General features: G+C 34.2%; 1 protein-coding gene across 2 annotated transcripts in view; it reads left to right on the top strand.

Annotated features, from left to right (window-relative positions):
- Positions 1 to 22,272, top strand: part of VPS54 (VPS54 subunit of GARP complex) — a 93,327-nt gene that overhangs the window by 4,234 nt on the left and 66,821 nt on the right. Inside the window, exons 2-3 of one of the 2 annotated variants that reach the window (XM_082672419.1) lie at positions 18,950 to 19,105; positions 20,495 to 20,700. In XM_082672419.1, coding sequence (XP_082528545.1) covers positions 18,970 to 19,105; positions 20,495 to 20,700 — 342 coding nt within the window. In that variant the 5' untranslated portion in view covers positions 18,950 to 18,969. Of the gene's footprint in view, positions 1 to 18,949; positions 19,106 to 20,458; positions 20,701 to 22,272 lie in introns of both variants that reach the window. The other variant, XM_082672418.1, reaches the window with a different exon arrangement.

The following is a 22,272-nucleotide window of genomic DNA, read 5'->3' as shown; positions in this document are numbered from 1 at the left end:
TAGGTTACCTTGTTTTCAAAATATGCTCTTTGAAAAGTCATAAAAATGTATAATTTAAGAATTAAAAATTTCAAAAGTGCCTTATACAAAAAGTTTTAGCCTTATCAAGAGTAAGCTATAGTTATCTGCATCAGTTACCTTGCTGGGAATAATTCCTTCTGTCTTCATTTACTATTCATGCCTTTCTTCATATTTTAAGTGTTGTATATGAATATTGTGGTAATTCATCATATTTTATGATGTTTTTCTCATGAGGAGTGAATAAAGTAAAATTTTGAAATCATAATTGTTATGTCAAGAAAGTTTGTGCCCTTGTTTGTTTTGTTTTGTTTTTATTTTGTTTTGTTTTTCAATTTGGCTAAGTAAAATCCTAAACTATAGCAGTGTCAGTTGGGATGGAGAGCAAGGGATGGATTTGTGATGAATTTTAAAGGTAGAATCCATAGGACAGTTCAAGTTGGTATAGACTTTGAAGAATGTGGAGAGGTCAGGGAGTTAAGTTGGCTCTAGTGTTTCTAGCTTGGTAAACTACATAGATGGTGTTGTTAACTGAGCTAGAGAAGGAATAACGTTTTTGGCAGGTAGGAGAGGGTGGATAAAGATGGTAGATAATGAATTTAAGTTTTGGATATATTGAATTTTAGGTATCTCTGAGACTTGTAGGTGAAGATGCCCAGTAGGCAGTTACAAATTTGGGTATGGAATACTGAAAAGAGTATATCTTGAATCTATCCAGTTTTCTCCATCTCCTCTACCATTATCTGAGTTCAGGCTACTGTCATCTCTCACCTACAAGTTTCCTGTTTGGTCTCTTCTAGTATTAGTCTTCTCCAATCTGTTTTCAGTACTATAATCAGTGATTTTTCTTAAGGACAAATTTGATTATATCATTCCTCAGCTTAAATTATTTCTGTGACTTTCCTCATGATGAAACCCACATTCCTTATTCCTTTAACAGACTTATAAATTCATTTAAGTTCTTTTCCCAACTTATCTCTCTAGCCTAATGACTCTCCACAACTCCCTGTTCCCCTAAAATAGACAGATTGAATTACTTGTGGTTTCTGGCAATAAGCTCTCTCTTCCCTCCAAGCCTTTGCACTACTGTTCACTATTCCTGAAGTGTTCTCCTTATCACACCCTTTCTCCCCTTCATCTATCTGACTCATTTCTACTTATGTTCAGTTCTTAGTAAGCCTTCATTTGTGCATTATTATTATTATTGAAAAATTTTAAACCCACAGAAAAGTCAAAAGAATAGTAGAACGAACACACACACACCATACACACACACACACACACACACACACACACCACACACCCCTTTGCCAAACCTGAAAACAGGATGTAGGTATTATGATGCTTCATTCCTAATACTTAAGCATGCATCTCCCAGTTACAGGGACATTCTCTCACGTAACCACAATACCATTATGATACCTAAGAATGTCAATAATTACTCAATAACATTATTCAACATATAGTCCATACTTAAATTTTCCCATTTGTCCCAAAATTATAGCTTTTTTTCTCCCTTTAATGCAAGATTCAGTCAAGATTCATACATTGCATTTGGCTTGTATGTCTCTTTAGTCTCTCCCAATCTGGACTAGTCCCACTGTCTCCCTTTCTTCTTGGATTTATCTTTTGAAAAGTAGAGGCATTTGTCCTCAGGTATCTTCCATATTCTGAATTAGTCTGTTTCTTTATGATTCGATTCTGGTAGAATATTTCTGGCAAGAATACCACAAAGATGATATATATACCCACCACTTTATCACATCAGGAGACACATAATGTCAGGCTGTCCCCTGTTGGTGATTCCAGCTTGATCACTTGGTAAAGGTGAGAACTGACAGATCTCTACTATTTAATACATAATTGATAGCGTGATACTTCATTGCCATGTAAATATCCTGTTCCTAACAATCTTTTAAACTAACGGTTTTAGCATCCATTAATGATCCTTGTTTGAATCAGTCATTGCATTGGAGGGTTACAAAGGGTGATTTTTCTAATTCTTTCATTCCATCTGCATTTATTACCTTCATTGATTTTTGAGAGCAGTGAGGTCAGGTTAGATGAAAACTGAATATAAGCAATTGAATTTAGAAATCAGGTCATTCCTCACCTTTTCCAGAGCCAAGTGAGTGGTGAAGATGGAAGATGGATAACTAAGGAGGTAGACCAGAGAGAAAATAGAGGTTTGCCAGTGAAGGGGAGGCAAGAAGAAGTAGCTTGAATAGATAGAGTTGAAGGAAAGAACTCTAATTTAGTACTTGAACATTTTTTTTGATGGATTGATGAGATTGACAATAGGAGAGTCAGGAGAGTCAGGGAATAATTAATAGGACAAGGTCTCAGATGAAGTGCAGAAAGATGAGATCAAGAACAGCAGGTTGGGGGATTAACTCTGGAAAAGAGTAGACACCTATACTGTACCTCAGAAAGTTAGGAGTTGGGTATAGGTGAGAATTAGGTACGTTTGGATATGGATGGAAGAAGTCATATCTGAGGACTTTTTTTTATTGCTATGTGGTAGACATTTACTTTTTGAGCGTGAGATTGATGGAGGTAAGCTAGGGGACATGAGAGTAATGAAAATTTGTTATGAATACTGTGGGGATTGGGAAAGAGAAGTGCTTGAGGATAAATAAGTGAAAGGACTGCTAAGCAGAGCCTCATCTGAGATTGGAACTCATAAATGTATAATCTGCTTGTTTTACATAAATTTTCTCTGGCAGTGTTCTGCAGCCAGGAACAAAGCAAAGACAGATTGTATTGAAGATGGATGAGGGAAGGGAGAATTGAACATCCAAGGGAGACTGTTGAAGTAATTGACCATGAGATCCAAGCTAAGTGGAGAAGCTTGTGAGGCAGAACTGGGCTAAGAGACCCAAACAGTGGGGAGAGGAGGTATAGAGGTAATCAAGCAGTAATTAATTAAAATGCTAATTTATTGTTGGTTTGGGGTTATAGTACTAATAAACTTTATAGTTATTTACTTTATACCTCAAACTAACATTTAATATTTTCATTCTTGAACCACTTACTGACTCACTGCAGGTGAGTTTCTAGCTATTTTGCTTTATTTTCTCTAAAAACAATTTCTTGAATGCATCATCTTTATTATTACTTAACATTTATAGAGTACATACTTGTTTAGATTATTTGAAGACCGTTCTCTTCAAGGATCTAGATACAAAATGTATTTTATTTACAAAGATAGACTTAACACTAGATTGTTTTTACTCTAGAAAGAAGCAAGGCAGGGATAACCCAAAGCAGTGGATAAATCCTAGTGTCATTTTTGTCTTTCTTAGGAAAACATTAATATATAATTTTCTCTTAGCAACTATTTTCAAGGTAGGGTCGATTATACAGATTTTCTTTTAAATTTACTCTTTTTGTAGAAATGTTAATAAGTATCTACTGGTTTGCATATTTAAGACATTTGTACTCTCCAATAACTTTGAGCGATTTTAGGATTTATTTGTTAATCTTTGGTCAAGACACCAAGAACAGAATACCAGTGTTCTCATCTGATTTACTTTGACAAAAATTTCACTAGTAATACAGTAATATCAATGCCCTAACGGAGTATAATAAAGCATCCAAGTTATATTTTGATTTCATTCAATTTTTTACATGCTAGAGCCAGATTTTTTTCACAATACAGTTTTATCATTCAGTTCCAGGCCTGTGAACCCTTCATTAATTTCAACGGTTGCTATAGTATGTTATTTTAGTGTATTAAGTCTCTGATGAGTGCTGGGGAAAAAAGACATTGTTTTTAATTTTAATAACATCTAGATTTAAAAAATATATTTATGTTGTTTTTTGAGGATATTTGTGATTTTATTCCTGATAAGAATGTCACACGTGAAATAGTACTTATAGCCATTTAAAAATACGTAAATTTAATATTACAAATATTTATACTTTTTATCCTTCTGGCCAAATTTCTCTCTTACTGTTCCTTCTTGTCACTAAATCAAAGTAAATAAGGAACTTGAGGAAACACCTGTATTCAGAGTTTCTTACAAGGCCCAGGGTCTCATACATGTCAAATGGGAATGTAAGGAAAAAGCAAATTAGATTAGCACAACTTTGTTCTTATTTTCTGTTCCTTTAGCTTCAACTTGATTTCCCCCAATTTAGAAATACTGATATATGCAAGAAAAAAAACACCACACTGTAATGTCCAACCGAAGATAGATGTGATGGAAGTTAGTAGAGATTATTTTTTAATCATAGTAATTTAAAATATCTCAAATATGTCATATTTTAAGAAGCACTTGCTTGACATAAATCACAGCAAGATCTTTTTTGATCCACCTCCTAGAGTAATGGAAATAAAAACAAAAATAAACAAATGGGACCTAATGAAACTTCAAAGCTTTTGCACAGCAAAGGAAACCATAAACAAGATCAAAAGACAACCCTCAGAATGGGAGAAAATATTTGCAAATGAAGCAACTGACAAAGGATAAATCTCCAAAATATATAAACAGCTCATGCAGCTCAATATTAAAAAAACAAACAACCCAATCCAAAAATGGGCATAAGACCTAAATAGACATTTCTCCAAAGAAGACATACAGATGGCCAAGAAGCACATGAAAAGCTGCTCAACATCACTAATTATTAGAGAAATGCAAATCAAAACTACAATGAGGTATCACCTCACACCAGTTAGAATGGGCATCATCAGAAAATCTACAAACAACAAATGCTGGAGAGGGTGTGGAGAAAAGGGAACCCTCTTGCACTGTTGGTGGGAATGTAAATTGATACAGTCACTATGGAGAACAGTGTGGCGGTTCCTTAAAAAACTAAAAATAGAATTACCATATGACTCAGCAATCCCACTACTGGCCATATACCCAGAGAAAACCATAATTCAAAAAGACACATGAACCCCAATGTTCATTGCAGCACTATTTATAATAGCCAGGTCATGGAAGAAACCTAAATGCCCATTGACAGATGAATGGATAAAGAAGATGTGGTCCATATATAGAATGGAATATTACTCAGCCATAAAAAGGAATGAAATTGGGTCATCTGTTGAGACTGGATGGATCTAGAGACTGTCATACAGAGTGAAGTAAGTCAGAAAGCGAAAAACAAATATCGTATATTAACGCATATATGTGGAACCTAGAAAAATGGTACAGATGAACTGGTTTGCAGGACAGAAATTGAGACACAGATGTAGAGAACAAACGTATGGACACCAAGCGGGGAAAGTGGCAGCGGGTGGTGGTGGTGATGTGATAAATTGGGAGGTTGGGATTGACATGTATACACTGATGTGTATAAAATTGATGACTAATAAGAACCTGCTGTATATATATAAAAAAAAAATCAAGTCATCCAATGATGGAATGACCTAGTTGATTGTATGACTGACTTGACCAATAACAGAGTGATGTGAGTAACAAAGAGATCTGTAAGTCATTTTATTTATAGGAAATTTTTAAATTCTAAGAGCTATTCTGAAGACTCATCATGAAGTTATCTTGCTTACTTGGTGAATTTTAGATCAATTTTTCACAAATCACAAACATGTATAGTGTTAGTACACATCCTGAGGGCTTTAAAAAGATCTTTCTTATGTGATTATTTAGGTGATTTTTCCCTTTACTTATTGAATGTATGTGCATCTGTATGTGAGCATGCACATGTGTTGGGAAATATAAGTTAAAAAAAAAAAACACTTGCCACAACATTTTTGGAATTTTAAGAGCCAATTTCTGGTAAATGGTATAGTTAAGCTTCTTTCATACAGCTAAGACACAAATAATAAACTTCTCTACTATATAAGATTTATCATCTGACAGAATCTAGTTTAATCGTAATTTTTAAAGTACTTAAAATGTTAAAAAATTGTATATCATATACATTATTGCTCACAGTTATCTTAATACTGAAGCTAAAATTTAAACCTAAAGATTTGGGCTTTCAAGAAATACTAACAAATTAATGCTATCATATAAATAAGTATTTGTCTTCTCATCTTGATAGCCCATAGTAGCGTATTTGTCCCTCATTGCAGCTCAGGAATTATCCTTTTGTTAACAAAAGTAGTAAATTATACTGATGAAAAGTGTCTTTTTCCTTGAGTAATAATTTTCTAGCAGTCCCAGTCTTATAAAATTATTTGAGCCTAAAACTGCCCTAAAAAATAGTCTTTAAAAAATGATCACAATCAGATGTTAATTATTGCTATCATTTATTTTTAATACAAGATGGACATAGAGGACTTCCCTGGCAGTTCAGTGGTTAAAACTTCATCTTTCAACACAGGGGGTGCAGGTTCGATCCCTGGTTGGGGAGCTAAGATCCCACATGCCTCACGGCCAAAAAACCAAAACAGAAGCGATATTGTAACAAATTCAATAAAGACTTTAAAAGAAATGGTCCACATCAAAAAAACCTTAAAAAAAAAACCCCAACAAGATGGACTTGTTCTTCTAAATAATTGTTATTGGATCAGTAATTGATCTGATAAGGAGAAAAAGAAGACAGAAAAGTAGAGCACTGGGTGCCTGAAATGGATGGGAGGCAGTAGTGAAAAACATAGGTTTTTGGGGTTTTTTTCTCTCTCCGGAGAGGCAGTGTGGTTTGGTGACAGTGACATGGAATTTTGAATCAGAAGATCTGAATGCAAGTCGCATCTTCACAACTAAGTAGCTAAATGGTTTGAAGCCAAGTTACTCTTGAACCTGTTTCTCTATCCACATAATAGGGATCAATGATTCATTCATTCACAGATTCACTCAGAAATGTTTTTCTTGCTAGGTTGTTAGGAAGACCAACAAAATAATCTGAATGAAAGCAAGCAATTATGAACCGTGTAGTGTTTAGTCAAATATTACTAATGATGTAATTCATCTTATTGTCTTTCTGTTGCTTCCCTCTCCTCTGCCATCCTTCCTTATTTCATAGATAACGTATTTTCATTGCACTCTTAATCTTAGGACTTAAGAGAATTTTCAGAACTAGTGGTAGGAGTGAGGCAATCCAGGTTCACCCAAGTCCCAGCTGATCTGCCTGCCCATCATGGATAAGGGCATTAGGCAGAAGAGTAGGATGGAAGGCAACTTTTCTGGATCAGCTTGTTCATTTTCTTACTGCTGCCTGACAAAGTCCTGTTTTTCTCAAGGTGGGGCATAGCCCAATGTGCCTCATAGTCTCTGGGTATGATTATTCTTTATCTTTTTTTCTGCTTCCTCCTCTCCACTCCATCCCATTCCCATGAGTATCTAACTCTTCTTTCTCTCTCATCTCCTTTCTCCACCACTTTTTCTTGTTTCTTTTAATCTCACCCTTCAGTTGATTTCTTGCTGTTTGCCTATAAATGTGCTCCAGCCTCCCATGGCCTAAATAATTCTTGCTCAACTCTAATCGCTTTTTTTTCATCACCAAAAATATGTTGATATTGTTGCTTTTGTTACTTCATCACTTACTTAACCTCTTGTGGTATGGCGTCTGTCCCAAACACTGTCCTAAGACTGTTCTAATCCAGTATCCTTTCTGAAGTTAATAACCTTCTTGACCTCTCTGTCTGCAGCATGTTGACACTACTTTTCACACTTTCTTCCTGGACACTTCTCCCTTGGCTTCTGTAGGATGGTTTTTCTGATTGCTTTCTTCCTTACCTCTTACATGTATTGGCCCCACCCCTTGCTCTGAGCTCTCATTGGCCCTCTTTTTCTGCACTTTCTTCCTTTGTAATATTACTTTCCTGCGACTAGAATTATTTACACTATTATTTCTGTAATGTAATTGAACTAGGAACGGTGATGCAAAGTTCAGGGAGGCAGAATTCTGTTTACTACAAGACATAATTTTTTTCCTAAAACAATTATAGTTGTTTTGTAGTAATAATCTGCTTTTGAAGTAGTCAGTTCTCTATTACTGTATGTTTTCAAGTGGAGGTAGAAAGACCCCTTGTAGAAAGGATTCATATATTCGGTAGAAAGTTGAGCCAGATGATCTCTGAAAGTCCCATCCAACTCAGAGATTGTAATATTTATATCATCCACTCTACTCCCATGGATTGAATTTTGACCTTTATTCAAATGTCTTCCAAAGCATTATTTCTAGCTTCTCTGCCTCATCATCCCTCTTCTCTCTCACAGTTTTTATCAAAAATTGCTTCTGTTTTAGGCTACTGTTTATTCTAGCTTCATCATCATTTTCCACTACTCTTTTTTCTTTCCTTTTACTGGCATGGCTTTGAGGACCACTGTTCTATGCTTTGACTACTTTTCTGACAGTAAATTATATCTGCCCATATTGGTTTGCTTCCCCCCGCCCAACCCAAACTAGGGGCACTCAAGCAAGGGACACGAATAGAGGAGGCTTAGAAGCCTAAAGTTTAAATTTATTTTAAAACTTTGTATGGCACAGTCCAAATGTTAAGGCTTAAGATGTTTATAATGGTAAATAGTAGTAGTTGCAATTATTTATTGAATGTCTACTATGTGCCAAGTACATAGATTATGTAAATTGTATTTCATTTAAATGTTACAACATTCCTATGAGGAAGACACTGTTGCTGTCCCATTTTATAAACGAGGAAACTGAGAGGAATGTAAGAAAGTTGTCAGAGGTCACACAACTATTAAATGACAGAGATCTAACTCACTTTATGGCTAGTTTTCTTAACCAATATATTATACTGTGTTACAGGAAAGGTAGAAATCTAGAATCAAATATTAGAAAGTTAGGTAATGTTATACAAACAAGGTAGCGTATTCTCGACTTAGGTTTTTAGATTGTTTTGAATACACGTGAACTTATATGAGATATTGTTAGTGGCTTGTGTGTGCTTACCTCCTTTTCCATGAGAGTCATTCATTTATTCATTCATTCATCCAACATTCATCTGTGCTGGGTGTGGTATAGGAAGATGAATGAAACAAATATAATTTTATGATGTAGAGAGAGAGACAGGAAATAAGCAGGTAAATAAATAGTTATAATTTGAGAAAGTACTATAAAGTACACAAACCATAATGCTACTAGTAGAGAATAACAGGAATATGTGTGTTGGATGGGGGATAGAGTAAGGGGAGGATGTGCTTAGATACTGTGGTCAGGAAAAGCCTATTATATAACCACCGTTAACATTTTGTCATATACTTTTTTATACATTATATATAGCTATATAAAGTTTTTATACCAAAATGAGATTGTACTATATATTCTGTTTTGTAATCTCATAATTGAGTCTCTTGAAACAATAGCCATTGTGTGTTAATTTCCTTACCTAGTTCACTCTAACCTCTGCATTCTGCTTCTACCCCCTGTATTGGACTTGATATCGCTTCCCAATGTGATGTGGTCACTTCCTAATTTCCAAATCTAAAGGAGGTTTTTGCCTTAGTGTTTTATTTGCCAATTCTGAGCTGATTTTTCTTCCCTGGTTTTTCTCCCACCTTCTTGGATGTTCCTTCTTGTCTTTATCACAAGCTGTTCTTTATATCTTTCTTTCACTTCTTTCTTCAGAAATGTTGGAGTCCTCCTAGGTTCTATACTTGGCCCTCCTCACTAATACTCTCCTAGAGTGATCTATTCAACACTTGTGTCTTAAGTCTATAATGACTCACTACAGTCTTGTGGATTAAGTCTAAACTCCTTTGTAAGATTCCACCCAGCTTAAGGAATATTCATTTTTTATCTAAAGAAAAAAGAAATGAACCTGTACTAATATTTATTATGAGGATTGATACTAGCATCTTCAATCCGTCTGTATGTTTATCAGATAGTCAAGTTACAGATAAGTGAGTAAGCTCAAGGGATTAAGAGTGGTATCCTTCACTTAGTTCATCCTTGTCATGTAATAGCCTTACATGAATAGTTAATTGGGTTTACAAATTATGCTATCTAGTTTTAACTAAACCAACTCTTATAAAATGTTTAATTAACCTAAAATGATTCCTGAAGAGAAGTCACATCTTGGATGAATACTAACAATGGAACCACAAATAAACAAAGCACAGAGTTGGATTCTCCTATTCTTAGTACAAGCTCTTCCATACATAAAAGTACTCAAAATAGCCGTCAAACTTAAGACTATGTTATGTATGTTTTGTGTTTTTTTTAATAAGAAAAAGCATTCCAAATTTGCTGATCTTTTCAGAAATGGCATGTGACTGTCAGTAATATTTAACCAAACAGATAGTGAAACACACAGACACAAAACACAGACAGACGCACACATTAAATCTGTTTCCACAGGGTGTTTTTGTTTGTTTTTATTTTTAAATAATGAATAAGAAAATGTATAATAGTAGTTGATCTTCTAGAAACACTCAAGCTATGGTAAATCTGTTTTGAAAACAGATGTTTGGAAATATTCCATCATTATGTTATTTTGTTAAATGATGAACTCGTTAAAAACCCAGACTGGAGTTTTCTACCCTGTTTTAAAAATCTCAAAATAGAGAGTTTAGGAAGTGTGATCAGTGATTTCTTCCATTTGGTTCTACATATATTCGTGAGTATCTTTTTAAATTTTCTATAATAGGCATTAAAAGCCAGGTATAAAAATAAATTGAACTTAGAGCCAAACCTTTGAATCACCATTTCATAAAGTTTAAATCAAGATTTTTAATAATAATGAGGTATAGTGCAATCACATTGCTATTGATTAAAAATAGAGTAAAAAGTACTTTTTGCCATTAATTAATAAACTAGATTATTTTTAAAAGTGTTTTCTCTCTATCTTTAAAAAAGTTCCATTTAGCACAATTTTATATAACCTGCATTAATACAGTTGTACCCTATATAATTTGTAAACGGTGATTGCTTAAAATTTTTTTAACTGTTGGGATACAGGATCAAAATTTGTAAATTGCTGATATAGATCGTTAAGTATTCCAACTTCAAAGGAAAGCTAGTTTTCTGAGGGTTATAGTCATTAGAAAGATTCATAGTGGAGGTAGGTATAAGGCTGAAACTGAACTTTTGTAATAGCATCGTTCCTGATTAATAAAGTGTCATAGTTAATCTTATGTATCAACTTGGCTAGACTAAGGGATGCCCACTATTGATGGTAAAACATTATTTCTAAGTGTGTCTTTGAGGGTGTTTCTGGATGAAATTAGCATTTAATTCAGTAGACTGAGTAAAGAGATCTGCCCTTGCCAGTGTGAGCAGGCATCATCATCATCTAATCCTTTGAAGACCTGAATAAAACAGAAAAAGCAAAGGAAGGGTGAATTTGTTCTCTCCTCTTGAGCTAGGACATTCGAATTATCTGGCCCTCATACGTCAGAGCTCTTGGTTCTAGGCCTTTGGACTCCGGGTCTTAATAGCAGCAGCCACCTGTATTTCAGGCCTTTGGCCTCAGACTGAATTATACCATTGGCTTTCCTGGTTCTCCAGCTTGCAGAAGGCAGATTGTAGAACTTCTTGGCCTCCACAACTGGGTGGTGAGCCAATTCCTTGAATAACTCTCTTATAAATATCCTATTGGGTCTGTTTCTCTGGAGAACCCTGACTAATAAATATAAAGTAATAAGTTTTCATAGGAAAACATTTGGAAAATTCAAAAAAAGCACAAACAAATAAAAATTTCTTATAATTTTGTCATTTGACAGTAACCATTGTTAATATTGTGGTATATGTCCGTGCAATTTTTTTTGGAAATATGTATGCTTATTTTAAATTAGAAAATTGGGATCATACTGGCATACTACTTTGAAAACTGTTTCCACTTAACAATATATGTTAAACATTTTTGTGTTATTAAATATTTTGCAATTGTATTTCAAAAAATTTTTAATTGTGGTAAAAAATATGTATAACATAATGTTTATCATCTTAACCATTTTTAAGTATGCAGTTCAGTAGTGTTAAGTGTATTCACATTGTTGTGCAGCCAATCTCCAGAACTTTTTCATCTTGCAAAACTGAAACACTATAATCCATTAAACAACTCCCTGTTTTCCCTTCCCTGGCCCCTGCCAACCACATTCTACTTTCTGTCTCAGTGAATTTCACTGCTTATGTACCTCATGTAAGTGGAATCATACAGTATTTGTCTTTTTGTGATTGGCTTATTTCACTTAGCATAACGTCGTCAAGGTTCATCCATGCTATAGCAAATGTCAGAATTTCCTTCGTTTTTTAAGGCTGAATATAATACTCCATTGTGCATATATACCACATTTGTTTATCCATTCATCCGTTAGTGAACACTTGGGTTGCTTCTACCTCTTGACTATTATGAATAATGTTACTATTACATGGATGTACAAATGACTCCTCAAGACCCTGCTTTCGGTTCTTTTGGGTATATACACAGAAGTGGAATTGCTGCATCATATGGTAGTTCTAGTTTTACTTTTTTGAGGAATTGCCATGCTGTTTTCTGAAATGGCTGCACCATTTTACTTCCCACCAACAGTGCATAAGGCTTCTAGTACCTCCACATCCTTGTCAACACTTTTTGTTGTTGTTGATGATGTTTGGTTGGTTGGTTTTGTTTTTTTGGATAGTAACCATCCTAGTGGATGTGAAGTCTGCAATCCTATTTTTAATGACAGTGTAATCCATTGGCTATACTATAGTTTATTAAATAACCGATTCCTTCTTATTTAGAAGTTTGTTTCAGCTTTTTCACTCTTAAAAATAATGCTGAGGTTATTTTTGTTCATATTTTAGAGTGTTTGTATATTTGTTTTCTTAATATATGTTATCTAGAAATGAAATTTGAAATGACCTTTGACGGAAGAAGAGGCATTGGATAGGTAGAAGGATGATATGAATATTCTAGGAAGGACACAGCCTTAACAAAGACAAGGAAGCCTTGATAGTGTGATGGATTAGAGGGACAATTAGACCACCGTATCCAGAATAGAGATTATCAATGGGTAATAGGAAATCAGGCTAGAAAGGAAGGTAAACATCAGATTGTAGAAATCCTTGAGTACCAGCTTGTAAAACTTGGCACTTGTTTGGAAAGTAATGAATAACTTTCCAAATGAAAGCAAAGGTTTTGAGCTGAAGTATGACAGAATGAAAACATTCTAGAAGATTAATCCTAAAGCAATGTGCAGAATGGTCTAGACTGAAAGCAGAGACCAGTTAGAGGACCACAGTGTGATAGAAGGCCGATAGAGGGCAGGCAAGTTTAGGTTTTATAAAGTAGGGTATATTATAAAGTAGGGTATCACTTCTGAAGAATAGAAGGGAAGTAAAATGATTAGTTAGTATATCTCTGTTAACCACTTTGGTAGAGGGGGGAAAAAAGACTTTTGCTATTACTTTACCTGTAATAGGCAATTTCATAGATAGTTCAGAGTTGGCTGTAAATGATTTTGTAATATCATTGTTCTCTGTAAGCAGCTAATATTATAGTGTAGAAGCAAGGGAAGAGATTTTTACACAGTATCTGGGTAATGCCTGTGGTAAATGGTTGTCCATCTCAGCTGCCTTCTCATTCAGCTTCTAAGGAATTTGTTTCTATATATGGTATTATTCTTCTGCAGCATTAAAACTTGATTGAAATTTATTGATTTTCTTTCCTCCATATTTGAAGTTGTACAAGAATGCCATCTTCAGGCAGATTAACAGTTACAAATTTAATGTTTTTCCTTCTCTCTGATATTTTGCATTATTTATCTATTTAATGTTTGAAAAATATAGTTTCTTTCCCCCAACTTTTTATTGTGAAGACTACAAAACATACAGAAAAGTGAAAGAATAGAACATGTTAGTCATATGTACTTGACTTAGATAAACCATTTTTAACATTTTGCCATATTTGTTTATCTGTGTGTATTTTTTGCTGAATCATTTGAAAGTAAGTTGTAGGTGGCATCATGTTTCATTCCTGAATACTTTATTGTTCATGTCCTGAGTATAAGGACATTTTCCCATAATCTCAGTACCATCAATCCACTTAAGAAAATTAATAATAATTCCAAAATCTCATATAACATCCAATCCATATTCAGAATTTCCCAATTGTTCCAAGAGTGTATTAGAGGCATTTTTTTTTTTCTTTTTTAACCAGCATCCCGTCAAGGCTTGTATATTGCCTTTAGTTGTTGTCTCTTTATTTATTTTAATATAGAATAGTTCCCCAGCTTTTAAAAATGACATTCATCTAAGTGTCCAGGCCAGTTTTCTTGTAGAGTGTCTCATATTCTCAGTTTATTTGTTTCCCCATGTTGTGGTTTAAATCTCACTATCCTACTCCCCTCTGTTTTCTTAGACTGGAAGGTAGGTCTAGAGCAAAGGTACTTAACTCAGTTCACATACTCTGTAGGGTCTGTGAATAGAATACAGGGAGTCGGAACTTTGGATGGGGAAAAAATTACATCTTTATTTTAATTCAGTGGTTCTCAACTGAGGTGATTTTTGTCCTCTCTCCTCTCTTCCCCCGCATAGGGATGTTTGGCTTTGCCTGAAGACATTTTTGGTTATCACAACTGGGTGCGAGGCTGCTATTGGCATCAAGTGGATAGAGGCTAAGGATGCATCTAAGGATCCTACAATGTACAAGGAAAGAATTATCTAGATCAGAATGTCAATGTCAGTGGTGCCATGATTGAGCAGCCATACCTTAACTGAATTTTAGCATTTCCTTTAATTGTGAATGTAAGAAACCTTTCACAGGGGTATTAGCACTACCTGTAACTTTGTCACCAAGAGAAATTTCAGATGTTTTCATATCATATTAAATTTATCTCAGAATATTTATGCTCATTTATTGCTTAGAAATTAGGATAAATTTGCATAATCAAGCAAAAATATTACTGTATTAAAATTTAAGAAGATAGTTTGACAGCTATATTTCAGTATAATTGTCCATTGTAATCTTATGTATTTTATGCATTATAAACATTATTCTGGCAAGGGTTCTGTAGACTTTACCAGACTGCCAAAGGAATCCACAGGACAAAAGGCTTAACCCTTGGTCTAGAGGCTTGATTAGATTGGGTTAAACATTTTTGGTGAGAATGCTTCATAGGCGATGATGTTTATTTCATATTATTATTTCATGAATCACATAATATCAAGTTGTCTTATTATTCTGAATGATGCCAAATTTGATGACTTAGTTAATTAAGGTGGTGACAGCCAGATCTTTCCATTTTAGAGATACATTTTCCCCTTTGCCTTGCAAAGTAGTCTGTGAGGTAATACTTTAGCACTAGGTGAATTTTCTGTTTCTGAACAGCCTTTCACCTAGTAGCTTTAGCATATATTGATGATTTTTGCCTAAATTGATTTTTACATTGGGGGTTACAAAATGGTGATTTTCTATTTCAGTCATTCACATTTACTGGCATTCTTCTATAAATAAGAGATTTCCTTTCCCCTCTCCCACTCCACACCCTTTTCCTCATCCCCCTCCCCCCAAGTAACACTATAGATTCATTATTTTGTATTTGTTCAATATGTTACACTCGGGGTTTTTTTTTGAGCGCTCAACTTGTCCTAAATGTGGTCAGTGGGAGCCCTTTAACTTGGTCCTTGTTCCTTTTGATAGATCCTACTGGTCTTAGAGCATTTCCTTGCTTTCTGACACAAGTGTTCTCATGATCAAATTGTTCTTTCTGTGCTTCAGGTTTGGAGTCAACTATTTCTTTAAAGAGGCATTGTTTCTTTGTGGGGAATGGTATTTAGAAACCAGGGTCTGAGCACTTGGTGTGGTCATTGCTTCTGGAGTGACAGTGCTTCTAGACCTTTTAAATAGAAGCTCTTAACTGAACTTTTAGCATAAAAAGATATTTTGAGCTACAAGAAAGAAAAATCAAATGTTTCTGATTTACACATCCTTGCAGTTTTTTTCTTTTGGAACGAATGAGTCTGTTTATTCCTTTCTTTATCAGCCCAGACCCATGCTTCTGTCTACTCACTCAAGGATTATTGGTAGTTGTCTAACTAATGTTTCTCTCTTCTCTGTTCTATATACTACCCATTTCATTCATCTATAGAATATAATATATTTTCTGTGTGCCAGGAACTGTGTTAGGCATATAGAATACACAGGAAAATGGAAACATCAAGAAGTTCACAGTCTAATAGGAAAGACCTGTATGAAAACCAAAATTTCAGTATGATTGGTACAAAAATAGAAATAAACAGCGACTAAGTGTAAGAAACCAAAGAAGACTTCAAGAGAAAATATTTGAGTATGGTAATGATATAATTATGAGAAGGTTACCATGTGAAGAAGGGTGGATCTATTTATAGATTCTCATTATTGGTGACCACTGGTCAAATGCCCAATTTGTATCTAGATGGTAGTTACAAGTGGAAGTGTTAAAAATCGAGGGTTGCCTACATTTAGTGCTGAGAGCTTTCCTTTTTCCTGTATTCTGTTTTTTTGTTTGTTTTTTTTTTCTGGATAGACAAACTATTCTTCACTTACACTAAAACTTTCTTATGAAAGATTATTTCTTTGTTGAAATTGTTTGGTTTAGAGGCCATGTAGATTTGCTTATTTGTTTATACATCCATGCTTTGTGAATAAATCTCCCATGTTTTATTACCAATGATTGCACTTACCAAGTATCTGTGTCATACATGTTATGTGGTTATTAATACAAAGTTTGGTTCTTACTGTGGGGAGATCATCTTAAACACAGGATGGTGAGAGGATCTGAGAGTCAGATGGATAGAAATTGGGGCTCACCCATGTAGGCAGTACCCTAATTGTACATAATCCCTTTATAGCTAGAGATTGTCCCTCTTTTCATAAGAATTAGGAGGGGTGTGGAAAAAAAACAGAAAACTTGTGCATGTTTCCCAATTCAGAATCTTTAAGGAGTAAATAAGCCATTTTTATTTCCCCACCCAGATATAGAAGTAACTTATAGGAGTCTAGAAATGTTTTTCCACAAGTCCTCATCTCCTCAAGTATTTCTAGGTTCCTAAGATGTCAATTAGGCTTTCTTTTTGCTGTTAAAACAACATGATGGTAAATAGAATACATTAAAATTGTAGTGTGCTATTGTCGGAATCAATATTTAATTTATCTGACATCAAGCAATGGGTGTTCGACATAAACACATTTTCCATATATTTGTAGCCTACTTCTTTAAGTGTCAAAATGTGTTTATTTTAGCCATTTTATTTGATGAAATTAACAAAAAAGTTAAACAGACTTAATGTCACATGTAGAATTGTCTTTACCAAGCACTGAATGTACAGGCTTCTGTGTTATCAGTGTTTCCTATCCTTAGGAAACATTCTTGAATGTTTCTTCTTCTTAAATATGCAAATGCTTTTATACAGAAACAACTGTACACTTAATATATATGGATATAAATGCAATGGGCCAGTGATGGCTTTCAAACCAATACTCTGATTAATTTTCCCGGATATTTTCATCATAGTACTCTTTTCCCCCAAACCTCTACTGGCTCCTGTAGTTTGACCATACTGTCTTTGTGTGTGTGTGTGTGTGTGTGTGTGTGTAAATATGATTTATTTGTCAGTACTTTTGTCAGCATTTTTGTCAGCAAACATTTCACTCCAGCCAAGTCAGTTTCCACATAGTCTTATGATTATTCTATGTCCCTTAACCTTTGTTCATGCTGTTTTTTGCTTTTTCCGGAACTTTGAGGAAGTTATTTATCTTTGTTCTTTTCTTAGCAGCTTGTTTCTTATGGTCTCAGTGAATGGTGTAATTGGATGTGTTTCCTTTGTGTTAGAAGGACTGAGACAGGTATACAAGAAGTCTGGGAAATGTAATTTTTAGCTTTCCATCAAACTATAGAGGAGCTAGAGGGGATGACTTTTTTTGTCACGAGTCCTAGCCTTATATCTCTCCTTTTATTTCTTACTCTTACTTTTCTATTCACCAGGTTTCCTAAATTGGCTTTTTAAAAAACTTGTTAAAGCACATGTATCTTTGTAAACCACCTAATCCTTTTGGGCCTTGTCATACTTATCGCTAGTATCAGGGAACTTAGACTAGGTGATCTCTAAGTTCCTTTTCAACTATAAGCTTCTGTTTATGTTCATTTATTTATTCCTTCATTAAAAAGTATTTATTGAATGTCTGCTGTTTGGTTGATATGATCAGCAATATGAGTTTCTACCCTCCGATAGTAAAATAATACATGTTCTTCATTATCCAGGTTATGTACTGCTTCATTTGTAAAGTGTTAGCTGACATTGTAGCCTTTATTATGTTGTCTTGGCCCCACAAATTCTTTTCTTACTTGTTAAAAAGTGTAGACATAGATTAACTTGTGTTTTGTTTAGGGTTTTGATTTTTTTGATTACCTAATGTAATTGCAAGTACTTTGAAGAATGATACTTCTTTTATAAACATTTAATATAGTGACAGTCACATAGTAATTGTAAACATAATGATAACTAGTGTTCATTTATGAACACTAACTTTGAGGCAGGCATTGTTTTAAATGCTTTACATATATCCATTCCTTTAATTCTTACAAAATGTTTATGAGATGGGATCTTTTTTCATCTCCATTTTTACACATGAAGTAAAACACACAAAGATTAAGTAAATTTCCTCAAGGTTATATTGCTAGTAAGTGAAGCTGGGGTATGAACCCAGACAGTCAGATTTCAAAAACCCATGCACTTAACCCACTTTGCTATAATGTATAATTATTATATACTTGCTGAATGAATGGAATTTTTAATATATATTGGTTACAGTTTTGGTATCTATTTTCACTTTGGATAAAAGACTAAATAAGGATATTTCACTTTGAGGAGAATACTTTTTAAACAAGGACAAATAACTTTCTTAGCAAACTAAATATAGTGAATGACTCCCACAATTGATAGTGAGTATTCAAATTATGTACTTACACCTTGAGGGATTTTAAATAATGTGTCTGATTTTGAAAGAAAATTTTTGTGACATGTATAGTACTTACAGATGAGTTTTGATTTGTATTAAGTATCTTGATGATTATTTGTTGCTCATTTTCAGTTGAGTGGTGATTTTATGCAATGGCTTCAAGCCACAGTTCTTCACCAGTGCCTCAAGGAAGCAGCAGTGATGTTTTCTTTAAAAAAGAGGTAGACCCGACAAAACACATTCGACCTGTGCAGTCACTGCCAGATGTGTGTCCCAAGGAACCCACAGGTAATACCTTTTTTTCCGTTTTTTGAGGAATTTTATTGAGGATTTGTTTTATCTTTAAATGAAGTCAGATATCATATACTTAACTCAAAAGAGTAAATTTTACGATATGAAAACTAAAGACATAATTTGGAAATAAGTTGATTAAGAAATTGAAATATAGTTCTTTTCATACATTTCCATAAACGAAGTCACTTATATAAACTGAAAGAAAAGTTTTGAAAATGAGGGTACAGATTGAAAGCTCTTCAGTTAAACATAGTACAGTCAGTCCTCATTACTTGCCGATTCTATATTTGCAAATTTGCTTAATTCCTAAAATTTAGTTGTAACGCCTAAATCAATACTTGTGGCACATTTGTGGTCATTTGTAGACAAGCACAGAGGAGTGACAAATTTGAATCGCCTGATATGCACGTTCCCACCTGAGGTTGAACTAAGCAACACTTTGCCTTCTTTCAGCTTTCATGCTGTAAACACATGTCCCTTTTGTGGTCTATTTAGTGCCACATTTTTTTGTATTTTTGTTGATGATTTTGCTGTTCAAAATGGTTTCCAAATGTTGTACTGAAGTGCTTTCTAGTGTTTCTAAACACAGGAAGGCTATATTGTGTCTTATGAGGAAAATACGTATGTTGCATAAGCTTCATTCAGGTGTGAGTTATAGTGGTGTTAGCCGTGAGTTCAATGTTAATGAATGAACAATATATATTAAATAAGATATCTTTAAACAGAAACACACACAAAACAAGATTATATATTGATTGGATGATGAAAGTTGCAAAGATTTGCAGGAACGTAACCCTGTATTTCCCATAGGAGCAAAGGTTCAGTATTTGCTTATTAAATGTTCCAGTGACTTTATAGAACAAAACTGTGAATAACGAGAACCGACTGTATATTTTTCTCTCCTCTATGGTTAATGTCACAGCAGCATTTTGGTTATCTAATTATAAGCTGAAAAAAAGGATATTGGAACCAGGTGTGTCTGCCATAAAACAATAGAAAAAAGGCCTACCTGTGGAAAAAACCTGGAGTATTAAAGGATAGAAGACATACAGTAGAAGGTAGAAGAGTTTTGATGTTGAAAAAAGATAAATTGTACATTAAGGAAAGAAATTAATGAAAGACTTTCTTCCCCCACCCTTCAACTACAACCCTCAAATTCTGCATATCCTTTATCTTGTACATGTTTTTCCTCCCCTTGGCAGTTGATGCTGACAGCTGAAGGTTAAAGCATTTGCTATAGAAGGGAGAGTTTAGTTGCTTTGTATAATCTAAGCATTTTTATTTTTCTAGAATGTGCTTTCAAACATAAAACTTACTTTACAGAGTTCTCTTGTTTACTTTTTGCAGGTGATTCAAATAGTTTATGTGTTGCCCCATCTCTAGTTACAGATCAACATAGATGGACTATATATCATTCCAAAGTAAATCTCCCAGCAGCATTAAATGATCCTAGATTAGCAAAAAGAGAATCTGACTTCTTCACAAAAACATGGGGATTGGACTTTGTGGACACTGAAGTCATACCTTCATTCTACCTCCCACAGATCAACAAGGAACATTTTACAGTATATCAACAGGAAATCTCTCAGGTAATATCTGATCTTGATAGTAGTTATAGTCAGGTTAAAAGTAAAAGAAATATTTCTAGTTTGATTTATTATAGATTTCTGACCAATAATCTTTGATGAGCCTATGGTATTCTTTTCTTTTCATATACATTCTATTGTCCTGGGTTGTATTTAATTCTTTGCTTAGATATATGTAAATATATTTCTCTTACAGTAGTGATTTTTCAGAATTATACATTCCTAATAGTTCTAAGAATCAATGTGAAACACACCAATAAGAAACAAACAACCCAATTAAAAATTGGGCACAGGACTTGCATAGACATTTCTCTGAAGGAGATATACAAATGACCAATAAGCACATGAAAAGATGGTCAACGTTACTAATGTTTCATTTTTTATTTTGTAATTACAAAAAAAGTTAGTTAATGTACAATAGTATGTTAGTTTCAGGTGTACTATATAATGATTTGACATTTGCATATGTTATGAAATGATCACCACAGTAAGTCAAGTAACTGTCTGTCCCCATACAAAATTATTACAATATTATTGACAATATTCCTTATGCTGTGTATTACATACCCATGACTTATTTATATTATAACTGGAGGCTTGTGCCTCTTAATCCCCTTCACCTATTTTGTCAACCCCCCAACTCCCCTCCTCTCTGACAACCATTTGTTTATTCTCTGTGAGTCTGTTTTCCTTTTGCTTTGTTTGTTTGTTTTGTTTTACAGATTCCACATGTTAAGTTGGAGCATACAGTATTTGTCTTTGTCGGACTTATTTCACTTATCATAATACCTTCGAGATCCATCGATGTTGCAGATAGCAAGATTTCATTTTTTTTTAATGGCTGAGTCATATTCCATTGTGTATATATACCACATCTTATTTAGCCATTAATCTATTGATAGACACTTAGGTTGCTTCCTTATCTTGGCTGTTGTAAATAATGCTGCAGTGAATATTGGTGTGCATATATCTTTTAGAATTAGTGTTTTTGTTTTCTTCAGGTAAATACCTAGAAGTGGAATTGCTGGATTCTGTGGCAGTTCTATTTTTACTTTTTTGAGGAACCTCCATACTGTTTCCATAGTGGCTGTACCAATTTATCTCAGCAGCAGTTCACCAGGGTTCCCTTTTGTCCACATTCTGACCAAGACTTTTAATTTGCTATTTGTTGTCTTTTTAGTAGCAGCCATTCTGACAGGTGTGAGGTGGTATCTCAACTGTGATTTTAATTTGCATTTCCCTGATAATTAGTGATCATCTTTTCATGTGTCTGTTGACCATCTGTATGTCTTCTTTGGAAAAATGTCTATTCAGGTCCTCTGCCCATTTTTGAATTGAGTTGTTTGTTTTTTTGATGTTGAGTTGTATGAGTTCTTTGTGTATTTTGGATATTAACCATTTATTGGTTATATTATTTGCAAATATCTTCTCCTATTTAGAAGGCTGCCTTTTGGTTTTATTAATAGTTTCTTTGCTGTGAAAAAGCTTTCTAGTTTGATGTAATCCCATTGGTTTATTTTTGCTTTTGTTCCCTTGCCTGAGGAGACAGATCCAAAAAAAAAAAAAAAAATTTGC

This window comes from Grampus griseus (genome assembly GCF_964374135.1).
Source record: "Grampus griseus genome assembly, chromosome: 15".
NCBI classification, from domain to species: domain Eukaryota; kingdom Metazoa; phylum Chordata; class Mammalia; order Artiodactyla; family Delphinidae; genus Grampus; species Grampus griseus.
This window is presented reverse-complemented; position numbering and strand designations above follow the sequence as displayed.